Genomic DNA, 20,377 nt, shown 5'->3' with positions numbered 1-20,377 from the left:
TACAGGGAGTGCAGAATTATTAGGCAAATGAGTATTTTGTCCACATCATCCTCTTCATTCATGTTGTCTTACTCCAAGCTGTATAGGCTTGAAAGCCTACTACCAATTAAGCATATTAGGTGATGTGCATCTCTGTAATGAGAAGGGGTGGGGTCTAATGACATCAACACCCTATATCAGGTGTGCATAATTATTAGGCAACGTCCTTTCCTTTGGCAAAATGGGTCAAAATAAGGACTTGACAGGCTCAGAAAAGTCAAAAATAGTGAGATATCTTGCAGAGGGATGTAGCAGTCTCAAAATTGCAAAGCTTCTGAAGCGTGATCATAGAACAATCAAGCATTTCATTCAAAATAGTCAACAGGGTCGCAAGAAGCGTGTGGAAAAACCAAGGCGCAAAATAACTGCCCATGAACTGAGAAAAGTCAAGCGTGCAGCTGCCAAGATGCCACTTGCCACCAGTTTGGCCATATTTCAGAGCTGCAACATCATTGGAGTGCCCAAAAGCACAAGGTGTGCAATACTCAGAGACATGGCCAAGGTAAGAAAGGCTGAAAGACGACCACCACTGAACAAGACACACAAGCTGAAACGTCAAGACTGGGCCAAGAAATATCTCAAGACTGATTTTCTAAGGTTTTATGGACTGATGAAATGAGAGTGAGTCTTGATGGGCCAGATGGATGGGCCCGTGGCTGGATTGGTAAAGGGCTTAGAGCTCCAGTCCGACTCAGACGCCAGCAAGGTGGAGGTGGAGTACTGGTTTGGGCTGGTATCATCAAAGATGAGCTTGTGGGGCCTTTTCGGGTTGAGGATGGAGTCAAGCTCAACTCCCAGTCCTACTGCCAGTTTCTGGAAGACACCTTCTTCAAGCAGTGGTACAGGAAGAAGTCTGCATCCTTCAAGAAAAACATGATTTTCATGCAGGACAATGCTCCATCACACGCGTCCAAGTACTCCACAGCGTGGCTGGCAAGAAAGGGTATAAAAGAAGAAAAACTAATGACATGGCCACCTTGTTCACCTGATCTGAACCCCATTGAGAACCTGTGGTCCATCATCAAATATGAGATTTACAAGGAGGGAAAACAGTACACCTCTCTGAACAGTGTCTGGGAGGCTGTGGTTGCTGCTGCACGCAATGTTGATGGTGAACAGATCAAAACACTGACAGAATCCATGGATGGCAGGCTTTTGAGTGTCCTTGCAAAGAAAGGTGGCTATATTGGTCGCTGATTTGTTTTTGTTTTGTTTTTGAATGTCAGAAACGTATATTTGTGAATGTGGAGATGTTATATTGGTTTCACTGGTAAAAATAAATAATTGAAATGGGTATATATTTGTTTTTTGTTAAGTTGCCTAATAATTATGCACAGTAATAGTCACCTGCACACACAGATATCCCCCTAAAATAGCTAAAACTAAAAACAAACTAAAAAGTACTTCCAAAAACATTCAGCTTTGATATTAATGAGTTTTTTGGGTTCATTGAGAACATGTCACGGCGAGTGAGATGAGCCGTATAAAAATAATAAATGAGGATCCAATTGCAGGCAGTAGTGGAGGAGTGAAGGTGGTTTATTGGACACGAAATAAATATAGACAAACAGCAAATGGAGCACGAACTAAACTACTGAATACAAACCGGAACTCAAACATGAAGCAAGGTGGACGACGGTACAAGATGGTGACGGCAGGGAAACACACAGATGACGCAGGGTGGAAACACAGACGAACCAGCAACAACAATGACGGAAGACATGACTTAAATACACAGAGAACCACAGGGGAATTACACACAGGTGGTGGACACAGCTGGGAATAATCAACAAGACGAGACAAAGGTAAAACTGAACACACTCACATGAGACGCAGACCTTCACAATAAAACAGGAAACAAAACACACTTTACTAAGACACAGACTAGACAGAGACAGACTTGAAATGACATATGAAACTAAACCCACATCTTAAACCCAGATAAACAGAAACATGGAACTCTAATAATAGACATAAACATTACCATAACACGACAAGAGAACAAGAACACAATCCCTGATGCAAACTTAAATCAAAACACAATAAACTCAAAATACTGGGTCCAACGGACCCAGAACCGTGACAGAACATGGTTGTTGTTCAATAATAAAATTATTCCTCAAAAATACAACTTGCCTAATAATTCTGCACTCCCTGTACAGTAATAGACCAAGGATTGACCCTTGAGGAACCCCGATTACATTTTTATTTGTGCAGATCTAAAACTGCTAATTGAAACATTCAAACTTCTACCCCTTAGATACAATGACAGCCGGTCAAGAATCTAACCTGTTGAACCAACTGTGTCACAAAGCCTTTGTATTAGAATGTCATGGTCAACAGTGTTAAAATCAGCAGTGAGGTCAAGCACTGAAACTCAAACTCTCTGTGGCTCACTGTTGGATGACTTTAGTAAGAGCTGTTTCTGTGCTATGGTTGGTTTTGAACCCTGACTGGTGTATATATATATCAGTGATTTATTAGTGATTTCTAAAACAAAGAGATACAGTTTAAATAGTTTGGTGGGGATCAGGGTTACAAGACTTTAACTGATAAATAACGTCTTCCAGATATTTTGAAATTACAGGTGAGAATATGGACATTGTAATTTGATCATTATGTGAGGTTATGTGCTAGATCGATTTCTAGTAGACTACTTAAGCTAAGATATTACATCCAATATTAGAAACTTTGCTCTTTTTGAAAGATGCTCATTCATTACACTTAGTTGCTCAGACTGAAATTCAAATTTTATGGTTTTGGAGAGATTAAATACTTTGTGAATGGATAAAAACAAAAAAGTTGAATTAGACTGGTTATTGTTGATCAGTTGGGAGATGTCTGGATGATTGCATTTTTGGACCAGTAAATGTACATGTTTATACATTTCAAAATGAATTTGTAGTTTATTTTTGTAGTGTCTTTTTGCCACCTTTACCATATTGCTGTTTCTCCAGAGTGCTTTTGGTGGACGGCGTACATTAATAGTTTTAACAGGAGCAATGTGATCAATAATTTCATCACATGATGACAATAATGGTAGTGTACACGTTGAAAACTTTATATTTTATCTTTATATTTTTATCTTCATGACTTTATAATGAGTGGGGATCAATTAGGTCAAGGACCCAGGTGATGTCAGTAGTAGCTGAACTGATTTCACCTGCTGCAATGAGAGTAGCAGAATGGAAAATGGCATAGGAAATGTTTGTGGAAAGAAGTTTTGTTCCAAGTTCATTTGGATCTGATTAGTTGACTGTGTTCCCAATAGAATGAAATTGATGATGAAGGAGACACTGTGGGCAGAAGGGGAGGGATGGGACCAGACACGGAAATGTGACCCACAGGTCTATTTAGTGAGCAGAATAAGTGTTCAAAGTCTCTTTTGAGTTGCTCTGATTGGTGTTTCTGGACATCTTGAGCTCTTTTGTGATGTCTGGCTACTTACCAAGAAGTCCAGGATAATTTTCTTCCCCATCTCCTCTCCCCTTGGACAACAATCGAGGGTTTGGCAGGAGCTAGCAGGGAGCAGGCTTGTACTTTAGGCTTGGCTTTGAGCCTGGGCTTCAGAGGCTGGGTCCTCATCGTGGATCGAGGCTACCATGGCTGGCTGCGGGTGTAAGTTTGCCTTAGATCCAAGTCACAGGAGGCACAACCTCTGCTGGACTTTCTTCTAGACAGAATCTACATGTGAGCACCACTTGAAATCCTGTGAAAAGGTGGATCCCAGGAATCTAAAGTGATCTAGAGTAGGTACTGTATTGTTGAGGATAGTGGGAGGGGGATAGTGGGAGGGCATCTCCACAATCTTAAGCGGGTTATGCTCCAGGTGATTCTTACTGCACCAGTGGACAAGTTGGTCAACCTCCTGTCTGTATGCAAACTCGTCATTGTTCTGTATCAGACTGTGGTGTCATCCGTGAACTTCAGGGATTTCATAGATGATTCTCCTGAGGTGCAGTCATTAGTGTAGAGGGAGGGGAGCAGCAAGGAGAACACAGATGTCAGAGTGACAGGCCTGTAATCATTTAATCCTGTGATGGGGGGCAGTTGGTCAGCACAGACTTTCAGGCAGGAGGGACACAGAATATAAATTTCTGAATTTACCTCTGCTTTTTAAATAGGGGACTATTATTAGACTAATAAATTAATCAAGTAATATTATGACTCCCAGTCTTGGAGTGGCTGTAGCTCAGGAGAAAGACTAGTCATCTACTAATCAGAAGGTTGGTGGTTTAGTCTGCATACCAAATATCCTTGGGCAAGACACTAACCCCAAGTTGCTCTCCAATGTATCTATTAGAGAGTGAATGTAGATAGAAAGCACTTACCTAGAGAAAGTACAGAAAAAGGGCACAGAGTGTGAATGGATGACTTAGGCAAGTTTTATAAAGCACTGTGAGTTCTCAAAGTAGAAAAGCGCTTTGTAAGAACCAGTCCATTCACCATTTACTTGGAGACACCAGGTACTCTGCATGTTGATAGCTATCTAGTAGGGGTGCAACGATATTTGTATCGATATTGAACCGTTCGATACAGTGCTTTCGGTTCGGTACGCATATGTATCGAACAATACAACATTTGTAATTTATTTTATCAACTTTCCTTCTGACGATGCTGTCTGTGTTGAGCGCTCAGTGAATCTGCGTTCGACTAGGCTGCACTGTCGAGCGCAGATCCACTGAGCGCTCAACACAGACAGCATAGTCAGAAGGAAGAGCGCAGGGCAAGCTAGCAAGACAGAAGTTAAGCTCTCCTTGCAACATGGACCTCCCCCACTCTCATTCAGATCTGGCGTTTGGAATTATTTTGGTTTTCATGTGACGTATGACCCTGAAGGTAAGCGAGTCATGGACTAAAGTAAAACAGTATGTTGGATGTGCCATGCAATGCTCAATTACATAGGTGGGAACTAGTGTGTTAGCGCAGTTAGCTCGTTAACGTGTTGGCCGTCTAGCCCCATGCACAGGGCGATCGGCGGTAGCTCGTTAACGGAGATTTGCCGTGTTGTGGCGTTAAAGTCATTTCAACGAGATTAACCTGAAAGCACTAGTGGGAACACAACGAATATGACTGCACATTTACATCATCCTAGTGCAAAGACAAAAACAACAAGCATGCTACTAACTTTAGCCGAGTCATTTAGACAGCTGTTAGCACATGATTCTCCTTATGCTGCTGAGAATATAGCCCAGAAGAAGCGGATAGTATAGCTTTTATTTTGGAAAGAGGCATTTCTCTGTAATAAACTCTCTTTTCCAAAGATCATTGATTCCTCAATCAGATACAGGGCTCGCAAAATCGCTAGCCCGACGTCCTGGGGCTAGCGATTTTTTTCAGATGGGCTACCCTGCCCGTCGGGCTATTGTAGGAAGGAAAAATCTATGTCAATGCTTTTGCATTCTTTCGGAAATGTAGCTGGGTAATTATGTCATTGGCATCGGTGAGCCACTGCCAATATGTGACATAATGAAATCGCGTTTGAATTTGCGCTTGTTTTTTTGCTTTCACTTTGCAATCGCGCGAACTGTGTATAGAGAGCGACAGCACTGATTGGTGAGTGATGATAATTTGCGCACCAATTCCTCTGATGTTGTCTTATCAATCGTTAGCTTACTATGCAAACATGACAAGTGAAATCTCCCGCAGCAAGCTTAAACATGTGAGAGGTTGATCGTGCAGAGAATCGCTGAGCATTATGTGAGTGCGTGTGTAAAAGCAGCAGGATATATATTGTAGCGGATCAGGGCTGTTCGGGGTTCTGTTTGTACAGTTATGTTTTGTTTATGTTGCCATAGTGACGGGTGACGCCCTCTCGCTGCGACGGTGTGTCCTTCCGGGGTCAGAGGGCGCCCTGTGTGGTGTTGTTGTTGTTGCTGTGCTGTTGCCGCGCTGAGCAGTTAATTCAATTCAATTCAATTCAATTTTATTTATATAGCGCCAAATCACAACAAAAGTCGCCTCAAGGCGCTTCATAGATACAGAGAAAAACCCAACAATCATATGACCCCCTATGAGCAAGCACTTTGGCGACAGTGGGAAGGAAAAACTCCCTTTTAACAGGAAGAAACCTCCGGCAGAACCAGGCTCAGGGAGGGGCGGCCATCTGCTGCGACCGGTTGGGGTGAGAGAAGCTAGCGGCAGTGTTGTTCTGCAGATGTCAATAAACGGCTGTGCTCCCTGGCTAGCTCACGGGAAGCAAGACCAAACGATACCTCCGTCTCCTCCTTGTCTGAGCTCGCCACATTGGTGTCAGAAGTGGGATGATGGTGGCACCCCATGTTCTGACCCGAGTGACTTTTACCCCGCCGGTCGTGACCGGCCGGTGCGCCAAAAGAAGGCACCTGGACATTTGCAGGACTTTGTGTGGGGTAATGGGGTCGTCGGGGACGACTGACCCCTTAGGTGGGGGCTATGTAGCGGGTCAGGGCTGTTCGGGGTTCTGTTTGTACAGTTATGTTTTGTTTATGTTGCCATAGTGACGGGTGACGCCCTCTCGCTGCGACGGTGTGTCCTTCCGGGGTCAGAGGGCGCCCTGTGTGGTGGTGTTGTTGTTGTTGTTGTTGCTGTGCTGTTGCCGCGCTGAGCAGTTAGCTAGCGGCAGTGTTCTTCTGCAGATGTCAATAAACGGCTGTGCTCCCTGGCTAGCTCACGGGAAGCAAGACCAAACGATACCTCCGTCTCCTCCTTGTCTGAGCTCGCCACAATATTTTAGTTCTGCTGAGCCAAATAAGACAGGTCAGGGTGAAGAAGTGACAGCCAAAGAAAAACTTACCACAAAACGGAAAAGTTATGACAAATCAGACTATAAGGCAAAAAGAAAGTGCAGCTTTATGGTTTCATGGACAAAAGAATTTCTGTGGCTGCAATATGACAAGCGAAATAACCAGGGCTGCACATAAGTGGTCCGCAGGTGCGCATTCGCTGTCAAAATAAAAAACGGGCACAAGATATGAAGTTGCAACGCGTGTTTGCATACATAAGATTTTCAGGAGGAGGACAGACATTTATTTAGAACTCTTAAAGATGTCGAAGAAGCAAGCTCCTTTAAGCAATTACTGTGATGTTCCTCCACCTCCAAAGAAATGTCAGAAGGAGTCCGAACCACAAAAGAAGCACGTATTCTCGGAAAAGTAGTTGCAGGAGGTGAGCTGGCTTCAAACAAATGATGAACGCACAGAGATGTGGTGCGGACCCAGATAGCAAGGAGACATTGAACAGATGTTGATTTTCCATCTGAACCATCAGAATCGTCAGGATTGAAATGTCAACACAAAACCAATATTGAAACAACATTGAAATACTGATGAAACCTTACACTGACATTGAAATAACATTGATTCACTGTTGTTCTGTCATCGTTGATTGTTGATCTATTTATAGTTGACAAGGTGACAACAATCACGTTGAAAAACCATCGATTTATGGTTGAGCGGGAAATTAAAGCTGCTACCACTTGGACTATTCCGCAGCACCCCTATCACATTGGTACATCCCTCCAGGTAACCATTGTCTTGTACAGTAGAGCGGGACATTAGATTTACTCTCAGCGGAATTGACCGGAGAAGAATGTGCCGTGAAAATTTAATAAATGACAAATTAAAAAGGTATGAACATTTTTTTTGTATCGAAAAAATATCGAACCGTGACACCAAAGTATCGAACCGAACCGTGAATTTTGTGTATTGTTGCACCCCTACTATCTAGCATAAAACTGGATGAGAATGTGCAAAGGAGATGGTAGTGGGCACATGAACCACAGAACATGCATAGAGAAGCTTCCCCTTTGTTTATTTGAGAAGTCCCGCAATTGTGATGATCACAACAATGGGCTACAGTGTTACTGCATCTATCCATCTATGATATTCAGGGATTTCTATTGATATATGACTGACTATTTTGCATGTGCCAACAAGCATTAATGATAAAAGGAGGGAACTAGTTTATTAAACTATGACTTCAAGTGGCCCATGTCAGATACTGTAATGTTTGATTTCAGCTTGATTTGATTCAATTTAATTAAATTCAGTTAAATAGGACCAATTCATAGGAACAATCTTGTCAAAGCATTTTATAGTGTTGGGTAAAGATACTCTATTATTAGAGAAAGAAGCACAAATACAAAAAGTTTTCAAGTGAATTAAAAGTCAGTCTAGTTTTTTGAGTTTATTATGTTTTGGTTTATTTTTGCATTATGGATTGTTTTCTGATGTTCTGGTGCTTTGTTTATTATTATCATTATAGATCTGTTTCTGTTATTCTTGGTGAGGGATTAGTTCTTAGGTTTTGGGTTCTCATGTGTATTGCAGTTCTGTTCAGTGTCTAGTCTGTCTCTCAGTTTCATGTCTGCATCTTGTTTAGTAATTCTTGTTTCCTGTCTTATTGTGAAAGTCTTTGTCTTATGTTAGTGTGTGCAGCTTAGCTCCCCTGTCTCGTCAGTTCTGATTTCCCCCAGCTGTGCTCTCCTTCTGTGTCTCATTCCCCTCGTTACTTCCCAGTGTATTTAAACTCTGTGTTTCTCTGAGTCAGTGTCATGTCATCCCTCATGCTGTGTGGATCTCCCTGTGAGTTTTAGTTTGTTGTTTCCCTAGTTTAGTTTGTATGTTTTTTACCCTGCCAGCAAATAAAGCCGTGATTTTGAGTTCACCCCCTGAGTCTGTGAGTCCTGCATTTTGGGTCCAACTCCTGCCTGCCGCACAACGATCCATGACACTAGGTCTTTCTTTAATTGACAAGCTAGAGAGTAAGATTGCAGGAACTCCTTGGCATGTGCTTCGAGTATTCTGATAGAGGGTGTTGATTCATTTAAAGTAATATATTCATCCTCCTCTAACCAGGCGAGGCAAACTAAACCATAATGCTGATCAGTTATTAAACTTGTTACTGAGACAGACCGACCTATTGTCCCAAATTTAACTGATTTGCTTGTATGTGCAGTTGAGAGTGTTATATTATGCTTTCTTTGTGAGTTTTTATAATTAAACCGTGTTTTATAGATTTTTATTTTTTATTTTATTTTTTTTATTTGGTTGTTGGTGGCATGGGAGCAGAAAGACTCTGGAAGGATAGAATTTTGGATGATCATCTGTAACCATGGTTTATATGCAACTACCACAAACTTTTTTTGTAACGGAATATTTAGTTTTCTGAACTAATATTAGGAAATGTAGACTAGTTGAACCTGAACACAAGATATTTCATAATGATACCCTTACCTTTGTCCTACTTCAAAGAGAAATATGCACAGATATTATAGTGAGAATTATCAAAAAAATAGCTTTGGATGGATCCAGAGTTTTGGAAAACTGATGCGTCTGTCAGAAGGGTTGCAATAACACACTTTTCAAGACCTGTAACCAGCTGTACCCTCTGGCCTTTTTAGCGAAATCAGAGAAGGAAAAAGTTTGTGTTTAGACTCAGCGTGTAGTGTGCTGGACAAGACCTGGGGCCCGTTCTTCGTACGTCGCTTACTACATCCAAGATCAAATGACACATCCAAGATCAAATCATCGCGCTAACCGTGAGCTCGCTAATCCGGTTCCCCGAACACACCTGCTGTTGACGATTACTACAGCTGGACGCAGGAATGTGACATCACTGGGTGTCGTAAAAGGGGCTACGCATCGATAGTAGAAACATTGATCGGCAACCCGCTGATTGGTCGGCGAAAATGTCGAAGGGGCGTGCTCGGTATTTTCCGGCAGCAGAGCAAGAACTCTTGATTGAGGGATTTCAGGAGTTTCAGAGTTTAATCAGAACGCAAGGGAACACTGCAAAGGCTGCAAAAGCAAGGAGAGAGGGCTGGCAGAAAGTTGCTGACAAATTAAACTCGTAAGTTATTTAATAATAACAATAATAATGGAGTGGATTGATATAGCGCTTTTCAAGGCACCCAAAGCGCTTTACAATGCCACTATTCAATCACTCTCACATTCACACACTGGTGGAGGCAGCTACAGTTGTAGCCACAGCTGCCCTGGGGCAGACTGACAGAAGCCAGGCTGCCATATCGCGCCATCGGCCCCTCTGGCCAACACCAGTAGGCGGTAGGGTAAATTTATTGTATTACACTATATTATCCAATATTATATTACATTATATTATGTTATATTATATCCCCTTACACATTAGAGCCACAACAGGACCCACTAGAACATGGGAACAAGTAAAAGTGAAATATAAGAATATTCTACAGAATGGTAATATTTATCACTTATATTGCTTTTCGTCTCTAGGAAAGAGACCCTGAAATAATCTGTTTGTTTATAACAGCAACCAAGAAAAGGGCAGAGCAAAAAAAAGACAGGTGGTGGTCCTGCACCCCCTCGTCAACAAGTTGGTTAAGTAAATAATACCCTCACGGGAATATCGATATCTCTCTATGAGCACACTGTCGCGCTGAGCTAAAGGATCCTGTCTATCCCGCAATATACGCTGAATTCTGAAAACTCTCCTTATCAATCTTGCACCTTCCGCAATGGGTTGGTCGCGTATACGGACAGGACATGGCTGCGACAGGCTTCCCAAATCCACCTTCGCTTTTATAGCCGTGGTCTCTCATCTTGATTACACAAAGTAATTTGCAATTACTACTCTGAAATATGAATTACATCTGTAATAATCACATACATGTAATAGAATGTTAATAGTACATTTCCCTTTTTTAGGAAATGACCTGTATGTATCTGTGTGACATCAATAAAAGGATCAAGTGCTGCATTATCTTTAGTTACATTGATAATATTTATTTATGGTGAAACAGTGGTGGAATATCGCTGTTGCTTTCGTATAAATGAAGCGGACATACCTGCGTGGCCGCGATCTAATCCTGTTTACATAAAGTAAGCCTGCTCCCGAGCAGGTTTACGCTTACGGCTCTGTTGCTATGACAGCAAGTCCCGGATGAGCTTCGGGGAACCGACTGATCCAGGATCACGCGAAATCGTCAACAATCTAATCCGGCTAACCTACTTAGCGAGGTACGAAGAACGGGCCCCTGTATGGGAATGTAATTCTGAAGCAGGACTGGGAAGGTTCAATACCTGTTGCACTTAATTTCATATTGACAAATATAACTTTTCAAAAAGTTCAGAGAAGTCTTTCTATATATTCCGTGGAAAATTCGTGAGTGCCCCCCACCCGAACCCCTAAAAATCAGTAGATCTTTTTGAACAATATCTTTTGAAAATTTGTTCCCATCATTTTTGATCCTTGGAAACTGCAAGTGCAGGAACCATGTGACATTTTCAGAGCCAAAATACATACTTTTTTTTATTACTAGATTAAATATTAGCTTTACACTTTTTTTAAAGGCTCCCTATGGTCAATATGATGGCGTAGAGGTTAGCACTATAGACTAATAGTAAAGAGGTTCTGGGTTCAAACTTTACTGGGGTCATTGACTGTTGTCTCTTGATGTTGATCAAACGTCAATGAAATCTTGAGTGGTCTGTAAAATCACAGAGGAGATTGAAATAGTTTTCTTTCATTTTGTTATACTCTCTCTGTGTATACCCATGACAGGAGATATCCCTAATATTGTCATTTCAGGCTAACAGCTGTGGCTTTGGAGGAGAAGTTTGTGACTGGAAGTTTGAAGGAAGAACTAAAAAACACTGTCTTAGCCAGAGTACAAAGAGAAGAGCTGCACAAAGCCACTTTAAGATGAGATCCTTGTTCTTTAAGTAAAACAAGACTACAAATGCCTGGGCCCTATTTCAGGAAGCCGGTTTAGTGCAAACTCTGAGTAAGTATACCCTGAGTTAACGAAAACTCTGGGTTTTCGGTTTCACAAAGCGAGTTTAGATTAATTCTGAGTGAGTTACTATGGCGACACACTCCGTGAAGCTAACCTGCCCCCTAGCAGGTTTACTTCAACTAACCCTGACGTTCTCCGCCTCTTTGTCAGAAACCTGACAGTAGGAAGTGTCAGACATGGCGTGTCCCTTCCTTGAAGAGCCAGTAGATGTTGAAGCCCAAATTCTCCGCAGAGCTCTCCGCCGGGAGAGAGTGATTAGAGCGCGTTCGGACATTTTATCATTTCCTGATGATTTCCTGTGTGAACGTTACCGTTTTTCAGCACAATCTACAATTTATTTGAATAACATCCTCAGGCCTAATATTGCTCATGTGACACATCGTGGACATCCTCTCAGTTCTGTACATATTATTTGTATCGCACTTCGGTTTTTTGCAAACGGGAGCTTTCTGTATAATATTGGTGACGCTGAGCACGTTTCCAAGGCTACCGTCTGTCGGGCAGTCAGGAATGTTACAGTTGCACTGAAACGTCTCCTGTACTGGTTTGTGGTGTTCCCCGGTCATAGACCCACAAGATTCATCAAAGAGGGATGCCACAAAATTGCAGGTAGCAGGATGAACAAAACTTAATTCATGATGTGGTGATATTTGAACTACTACTTAAATTTTACATTTATTCTCACGGTTCCCAGGCGTGATTGGCTGTATAGATGGCACTCACATTCCAATCATTGCTCCTTCAGTAAATGAAGGAGACTATGTGAACAGGAAGTCTTTCCACAGCATTAATGTACAGGTACATAGTTCCCTGTAGCATTTCAAACTAACAAATTATTTCATTATAGTAATGGATGCTAATTTGTGTTCTCTGCACTGTGAAGATCATATGTGATGCTGCCAACATTATCACAAATGTGGAAGCCAAGTGGCCAGGCTCTGTGAGTGGTGGTGGTGGTGGAGGACCCCCACCTGTTTTTCGGGCCTCCGCTTCTTTTCTGTTGGCTATAACGGGCCACATTTGAGCATACAGAGTAAGCAAATATGTACTTGTAATGTGCTCAGATAATTTCAATAAGTGCTTACAGACAGAAAATTAATGTAGCCTCTAACTGCAATTGATTTACATCGGACAAACAGACCAAGCACTATGGCTCATAATACAATTACACCATATCTGTTTGGACTATATTTTTATATTTAATTTTTACTTGCTGCCAGGAATGTTTGGGGCCTGTTGGGTTGCACCTGCGCTCACATCACATCACAAAATAAAATGTATGAAATAAAAAATAAAATAAAATATAATAAAATAACGTGTTAAATGGGTGGAAATCCCTAGATCAATGTTTAAATTAACACTCACGCATTGACTCTGTCGGCTATGTTTTGCCATGCATGCTCCCTTTGTTTTGCAGCTGAGGCTGTGTTACTTTTTTTTCTGCAAAATTTGCATGTTATCAGCATATGCTGCCATCAGAATTTCGGCCTCAAGCGCTGTAAAATACATTGACCGCGCCTTCTTTCCCTCCGTCTCCATGGTGACTCGCTTAATCTGTGCTCCACTAATCAGGGCTTTATGTATCCTCGTGCGTGCGCTTAACTTGGGGTTAAAGCAACTCCGCGTTGATTGAACAAATTGTTATCAGCCTTTCTGAAACCGAATATTCCGAGTTGGACAGTTCGGGGTTACTCAACCCTGAGTATCGTTTTTCACTCTGAGTTTTCTAAACCGGCTTCCTGAAATAGGGCCCTGGTGTTTCCAATCAAATAAAGACTCAACAGAGAACACCCATATGGAAAAGAAATAGTAAAAACTTATGTGATTACTCATGAAAGTGGCCACTTTCTCATTACTTTCATACATTGTTTTAGTAAGTATCCAAAACATACAAGTTTTATTATATAATTTTTCAAGGGATCTTATATCTGTTTTCACTCTTATATGCTTTTCATACAAGTTTCACAAAAGACAGATACAAAATTTATAAGATTTATATATATCTTTTCCATATGGGCAATGATGTTGAATACCTGTGTCCACAACTAAAAATGGCAAAAAAAACATAACACAGGATAGGATAAACGGCGTATAAAGAAAAAAAAACACTGCAAAGGAGACTTGAAAATTATATAGATTGTATTATATTTCCAAAAATATATGTACAGTCTATTACAAAGGTTACAAAGCAAAAAGAATTGTCTATGTAACAAGAAACTGTCTAATTAAATGATCTTACAGTTCTGCTTTTGGGGAAAATACTTTTGACCAGTGAATATTCTCAGTACTCTGATCACAGAAAAATAAATAATGAATCAACATTTATATTACTGTACAATAAACTAGAAGGCAAAATCAAAACAGTCAAAGGAAAGATGGGAATCCTATTAGCTGTCTTTGGTCCTAAATGAACAAAATATGTACAACTGAAATCTTGTGGGTGACAATAGTTCATCTGTGAAATAGAAAAATATAGTGCATTTTCAATGTATCCAGAGCTCTCTACTGAGTAATATGTGTAAAAAGTAAAAAAAAAAAAACCCAAAGAAAATCAATATAAATAAAATGTACAAGTTTTACAATTAGACCATATACAAAGATGTCCTCAAACCCCAGCTCTTTCTCAAACAGTTGACAGTGCTGCACTCTTTGGAAGCATCCACCACCTTGCCAAAGTGGAGAAACAAATTTCCAACTGCTGAACCACAAGATTTAAAAAATATGTTTGTATTCTATCTGCTACTCCTAAATTTCAGCCAGCACTCTATACCCTGCAGGTTCCTTTTATTTTATTTTATTTTTTGCCTTTTTTCATTTAAACTTTTTTTTTCTCCATGAAACAGAGTCACAACTAAACTTTTTTTCTCCTGTTTTTTCCAGAGTTGAGCAACCTGAAGTTCAGCATGATTCAAGTTGAAACATTGTATTGATTGCATCCTGGCCTTAATCTCAGTTTGGCTCAAACTGCTGTCTTCCCAGAACAGAAAGAAAAGAGGGACAGAGGCATCCTACAGTAGGTGTGAGGGGCCTTCTCCAGGGGTCTGCTTTGAAAATCAGAGCAGGGTGTAGGGAGTTGATGGTGAGAGACAGAGCGCTGCCTGTGAACTGGGGAGTTTTGTGCTGACTGAATGACTTTATGCCAGTATTCAATTCAAAGGCCCAATTGCTGAGGTCTGCTGTATGGATAAAGGGAGGTTGTGTATGACATAATGGGCTGGTCAGGGCTAATTTTGGGCGTCTCATCCCAAGATGAATCCCACTGTGAAAATGGATTTAAACAGTGCATCCACACTAAGCCAGATGACGTTGTTCATTTTAGGACAAAACTGCATGTTTTTCAAACTGAGAAGGAATTTTTCATCCACACAAGCATGGTTTAAATATGTCAAACTAACAGGTGGCAATACAGCAAACGGTTGAGAAAGTACAGAAAAAATGTGACTTTGAAATGACTTAATTGATTACAGAAGCTGAAGTTCTAAACCCTGTGTGTTGTCCATTGTCAAGACTATATCTTAGCCTTTTTTGGTGAGGCTCAGGATTCAATAATGTCTGTGGAGGCCTTTTTTGTTGTCTTTTCTAGATTTTTGAACCAATTTCAGTCACAGGCTTAGGGTGGACAAAAGGTAAAAAAAGAACCCTTTTTTAGTGCTTGTGGCCCAATGTGGACATTTCAAAGATGACAGAGGAAAAAATGAAGAAAGCTTCAGTTGGTTTTACTGGCTGTTAGCGAGCTCCAGGTTGATTCCTGATTTGGTTGTACTTTTTTCTATGGTGAGAAAATAAGTAAAGCTTTGAAAACACAGAGTTATGTTTAAGGTCGCAGCAGCAGTGAGAGAAGAACACCACTTCCCTTTATGTGACAGCTGAATACCTACATTTTCGTATCAAAGGACAGTGCAGTAAAACAAATTCAACATTGAAACTTTTCCTTTTTTTGGGAGTCTTTTTTGTTTGTTTGTTTGTTTTTGAAGTGGAGACAGATGGCACCAAATAGGTTGATTGGCTTTTAGCACATCCTCTGCACAGCCCCCTCTTCTCTGTTCTCCATAGAAAGCCATATGGAAGAAAAGAAGAGGAATCTTAAGAAACACTTTAATGCATGTTCTGTCACATCTGCTCCTGTGAGTGATGAGCTGCAAAGACGCATGAATAAACAAGGAGGCTGCATGGCTGCCTGCAGAGCCGGGACGGAGGGATTTAACAACACAGTCCGTGTCTGAGAGGAGCTCCATGGTTTGGTCTGGCATTTTCATACCTAGACCCTGAAGGGGCTTGTTGATTTTTTTTTTTTGTTAGAAAATGATGTCAGCATGGCTAATTGGCACCATTTAAGTGTTTTATCTCTGCAGTCACTCAATTCAACATTTTCATGCCACGTTAGAGTCTCATCACATGTTTAACATATCATAGCGGCAAAATACAACATGATTATTTCATTTGATGAGTTGGCATGGTATTTTTTCCAAACCATTTCAGGTCAAAGAGGTACATTTGTTTCCTTTTGCAGCAGTGACTGAATCTTTCCAAAGGTTTTGTCTCAGAATAGCACACCCATGCTTTCTATGTCATCTAGCACCTTAAAAAGTCCCAGTCGAGGACAATTTCTACCTGGTAATTATTGCTCTTTTTAGTCCAACTCTTTCTCACTGACTGTGTCACTTGTGGCATAAAACAGAGTCTGTGCACACAAGTTCAAGATAAAAAGACATCATGCTAAAAACAAACACACAAAAAAAGGAAGTAGTACAACACTGAAATGAGCCACAGAAAGCAATGCCATTGAAGTGCCTAAAATAGTGGCAATACTTAAACACATTTTAAGGCAGTATTACGTCTCGTCAATTCTTGAACGCACTCGCAGCTAAACAATTCTTCAAAACAACCACTATGTAAAACATTTTAGGCAAAATGATGGCAAAGCACAGCTGCAACTCCAATACAATCTTTCAAACGTGCTGACACATTCTACTCAACAACCAAGTGTATCCCATAGTGAACACTAAGGGAAGGATAGATGAAGGATATTGCTACTCTGATAGAAAAAAATTCTGGTGATTTAAAGAACAGTTTGCTTCCTGCATCTCCATCTGTGCTGCACTCATCAGAAAATTGTTTGCTAAAAAATGCTGAAAATTTGAAACCAGGTCAAGAACCCACTCCAACAGGCTGCAAAACAAGCGTGTGAGGATAATATTTTCACTTCAACAGCACATGAAGGAAAACAAAAGTCATTGCAAACAGTCCAGTACAAAAAGTACTTTGAAATCTGCACCTAAAAAGTTCTGTCTCTGTTTGGATAAAAGAGTTACCCTGTTGTCACATCCAAAGAGGAGAGGAAAAAGAACTTTTATATGTGCCAAAACGTGTCATCGTGGCAGACACAAAGAAAAACGAAAAAAAAACAAACAACTAAAACCGCTTCAAGGTGTTGTAGTTCGTATAAAGGAAATCCTTAGACAACGTGTGCACATAAAGAGAAATATAAGCGGCAAACTCCTTTCCAATGCGCTGTTTGATATGTGGTTTAGTTTGTACGCGCTTCTACAAAAAGAAGGGAAAAATACATTTGTCTCATCCAGGTAGTTTCTTTTTTGTTGCCGTTTTTTGCCCTTTTCCTCTCTTTAGTGCCCTTTAAAGAGGCGGACCACAATCATTCACTGAGAAACAAAGGAATGATTTCACTCCAGGCACAGCCAGAAGAGTCAGACATCATACGTCTGTTTGCTTTGACAATTATTCCATTTATGTCCCAAGTCAAGTTTTGTTCTCGCCCTCTCCGAAGGCAGCCTGTCAGAGATCGTCACACCTGGACACCTGTGCCGTGGAGGTGCAGCATCTGGGCTCTCATAGTCTGTATGCTGCTCATGATCTTTTTCTGATGGCCCACCAGAGTGATCCCCAAGCTCATCACATCCCTGGAAAAGAGGACAACATTATGAGTCAGTGCACCATCACAGCCTCAGCTTTTCCATTATTGTGAGTATACAGCTAAACACAGCAGGCTTGTTTATGAATCTTAATAATGAATTTTCACAAGGTGAGATAGCAAAACCCATAATCTAAAGTAGTCTTTTTTTTTTCCCCTTTGGGAAGTTTGGAGCTCTTTTTATCGAAATATACTTGGTAATGAGTTTATCAAGATCACAGGTAAACAATATGGAAACAAAAAAATAGGCTTATTCCCAAGACAATGTGGTTCAGAAAAAGAACTGTTTTTTCTTGGTGAAATAAAAGCTAGTATTAGCCACTTTATGGTGGGTTACAGAAACTCAAAACACATTCTAGCAACAATTCTACTTCTGAATACAGCTGAAGCTTTTACTCAAGGACAAGTAATAAAGTGTAGAGGAGAGCACAGTTTAAGCATAGTTGGTTTTAATGTTCCCTACTAATGCTTAAACCCCTTCGGGTTTCCTATCTACTCACTCGATTGACATCCTGGCCACAGATTCCAAGGAACTGTAGCCAGCTGCTGTGAAGTTGTCTCTGTATCGCTCCATCTTGATGGCTTCCAGCCACTCTCCCACTGAGCGGAAAGAAGTGAAGTCTGGTGTGCTCTGATCTAACAGGGGACTAATTGGTCTGTGGGATGAGCACAGAAAAATGGTTAAGTCTTATGCAAAAAGGAAACGTTAGGCTGAAAACACAATCAAACAAGAGATGAGACAGAGCAGTGACCAAAGGCATCCAGCAGTGCGGTAAATTATAAGCAGGGGAAAAACTTGCTGATTGGAGGCTTTGGTCGATAAGAATATCACAAATAGATGTTGCATTCCATGCTCTGCTTCTGAAAAATGTTTTTGTCAATATCCTTTCGATTTGAATACATTCCCAGGAACATACCCCGTACAGTCTCTGTACAGAAAATGCTTTTTAACCAGTTATAACCTCTGAGCCTCATCTCACAGTGGAAAGCATGTTCTGACTGCGAGAAGAATTCATTTGACAAACGTCAGAGTGAGCTCCGGAGTTCCCACTGCACTCCAAAGTACTAGAAACTCATTATAGAGATTGATTTAAAAGCCCTGCTATTGACCATAAAGGCATGAAAGCTGCTTTGGGCTATCGATCCCCTTGGATTTATCTTTCATCTTTGAACTTGAGAGGCTAAATCATCCACTGGACACTCTAGATCATCTACCAGTGTGATAAGTTGAAGTTCTATAGCTTATGAAGCCTACATTTTATAATAAATCATTAGGGGTCTTATTTCCATACCTTGTACACGTTCCCACTGGGGTTTTCAGTGTGTTAGGGTTACGTATCATCTTATCAAGGATGCCAACTATTTGATCAAATTTGGGGCGTTCGGCTCGGTCTTTCTGCCAGCAGTCCAGCATTAGCTGATGTAAACCCGGCGGACAGTCCATGGGGGCTGGAAGACGGTATCCTTCCTCTATTGCCTTAATGACCTGTAAAATTTAAAACAGACGAAGAAAGTAGCATCAGCCTTTGGTATCATCCTAAATCCAAACAAAAAACAAAAAACCTCTAACCCATACCTCAAACCCTTCAGTCTCAGCCTAGCTTTTTGCCATTTAACACCAGCTTTTAGCATCAACCTAATCCCAACCTCCTGCCCTGTACTCTCACTAACAGCGTTGACTATCATTTGAAACCCTTCAGAGTCCAGTTTTAGTTTCACGTTAACTCTAAACCCTAACCCACAACCCTTTAGCATTAGTCTATAGTATAATATTACCACAAGCCAAGCTCACTAAGCTCTTGGTATATAGCAGTATTGTACCTTAATTATGTCATGGTTACCTAAAACACTTAGACCTGAGGAAAAAATTGTCTATCATGTGCCAGCTTTGTTACAGTCAATGGGATCATGAGGATTTAATGCAGAACTATTTAGAGTAGCTATAAGCAGCATCATTCTGCTATATAACCTCTTTCTGGAATGGTTAATGATCTCAAATTCTATCTGTGGCCAAGTGTTTTCAATTTATGTGCAGAAGATTGTCACCCAGCTTGAGAGCTAAGATACCGTAAACTTAAAGCAAAGATTTTTAAAGCAATGGGCATCTTGTAGATAGACTTGACCTTTACCAAATTTGCTACATAATTAGTATGTGTATTACTAAGAGATATTTGCATGTAACTTTTTGTAGGACCTGGGATATCTTGGCCTTTAAAGCATCAATGAAGATTATCTTTATTTCAGTCTGTCTCCCCCTCGACTTTATGGAAGTGTAATACTAAACTCACTAATTACCCACTGAATAAAGTTGGCCTTATCTTGGTCACATTTTTCACCAGTTTGAACTGAAATCTATGGACACAATGGCACCCATACTAAACAACTATTTAATGTATAATTCAAGCACACACACAGATTGGGTTTAGATTAGGGTGGGTGGGGAGTGCTGGATAATTTTATTCAACTCATGAGTACTATTCCTCATATGTCTAAACAAAGACCTCTTGTACAGTATATACCAATAAACAGAAAAGAACTTCTGCAACGTTTTTTGACCTAATTTACACATATCGTTTTATGCAGAGTTAATAAAAATTCAAGGTTTTTAAAAATTGTAGGTGCAACAGGAACATTATGCAACAAGCTCTCCT

General features: G+C 40.6%; 1 protein-coding gene across 2 annotated transcripts in view; it reads right to left on the bottom strand.

Moving 5' to 3' along the window:
• Positions 1–13,918: 13,918 nt before the first annotated feature.
• The window catches only part of epha7 (eph receptor A7), an 86,236-nt gene continuing 79,777 nt past the window's right edge, over positions 13,919–20,377 (bottom strand). For both annotated transcript variants that reach the window (XM_026143112.2, XM_026143114.2), the window contains exons 15-17: positions 19,019–19,212; positions 18,227–18,382; positions 13,919–17,715 (exon numbers count right to left, since the gene is read on the bottom strand). In XM_026143112.2, coding sequence (XP_025998897.2) covers positions 17,601–17,715; positions 18,227–18,382; positions 19,019–19,212 — 465 coding nt within the window. In that variant the 3' untranslated portion in view covers positions 13,919–17,600. The remainder of the gene's footprint in view (positions 17,716–18,226; positions 18,383–19,018; positions 19,213–20,377) is intronic.

Source organism: Astatotilapia calliptera, chromosome 15 (genome assembly GCF_964374335.1).
Source record: "Astatotilapia calliptera chromosome 15, fAstCal68.1, whole genome shotgun sequence".
Classification (NCBI taxonomy): domain Eukaryota; kingdom Metazoa; phylum Chordata; class Actinopteri; order Cichliformes; family Cichlidae; genus Astatotilapia; species Astatotilapia calliptera.
Note: the sequence above shows the minus strand (reverse complement) of the source record. Positions and strands in the feature narration are given on the sequence as shown.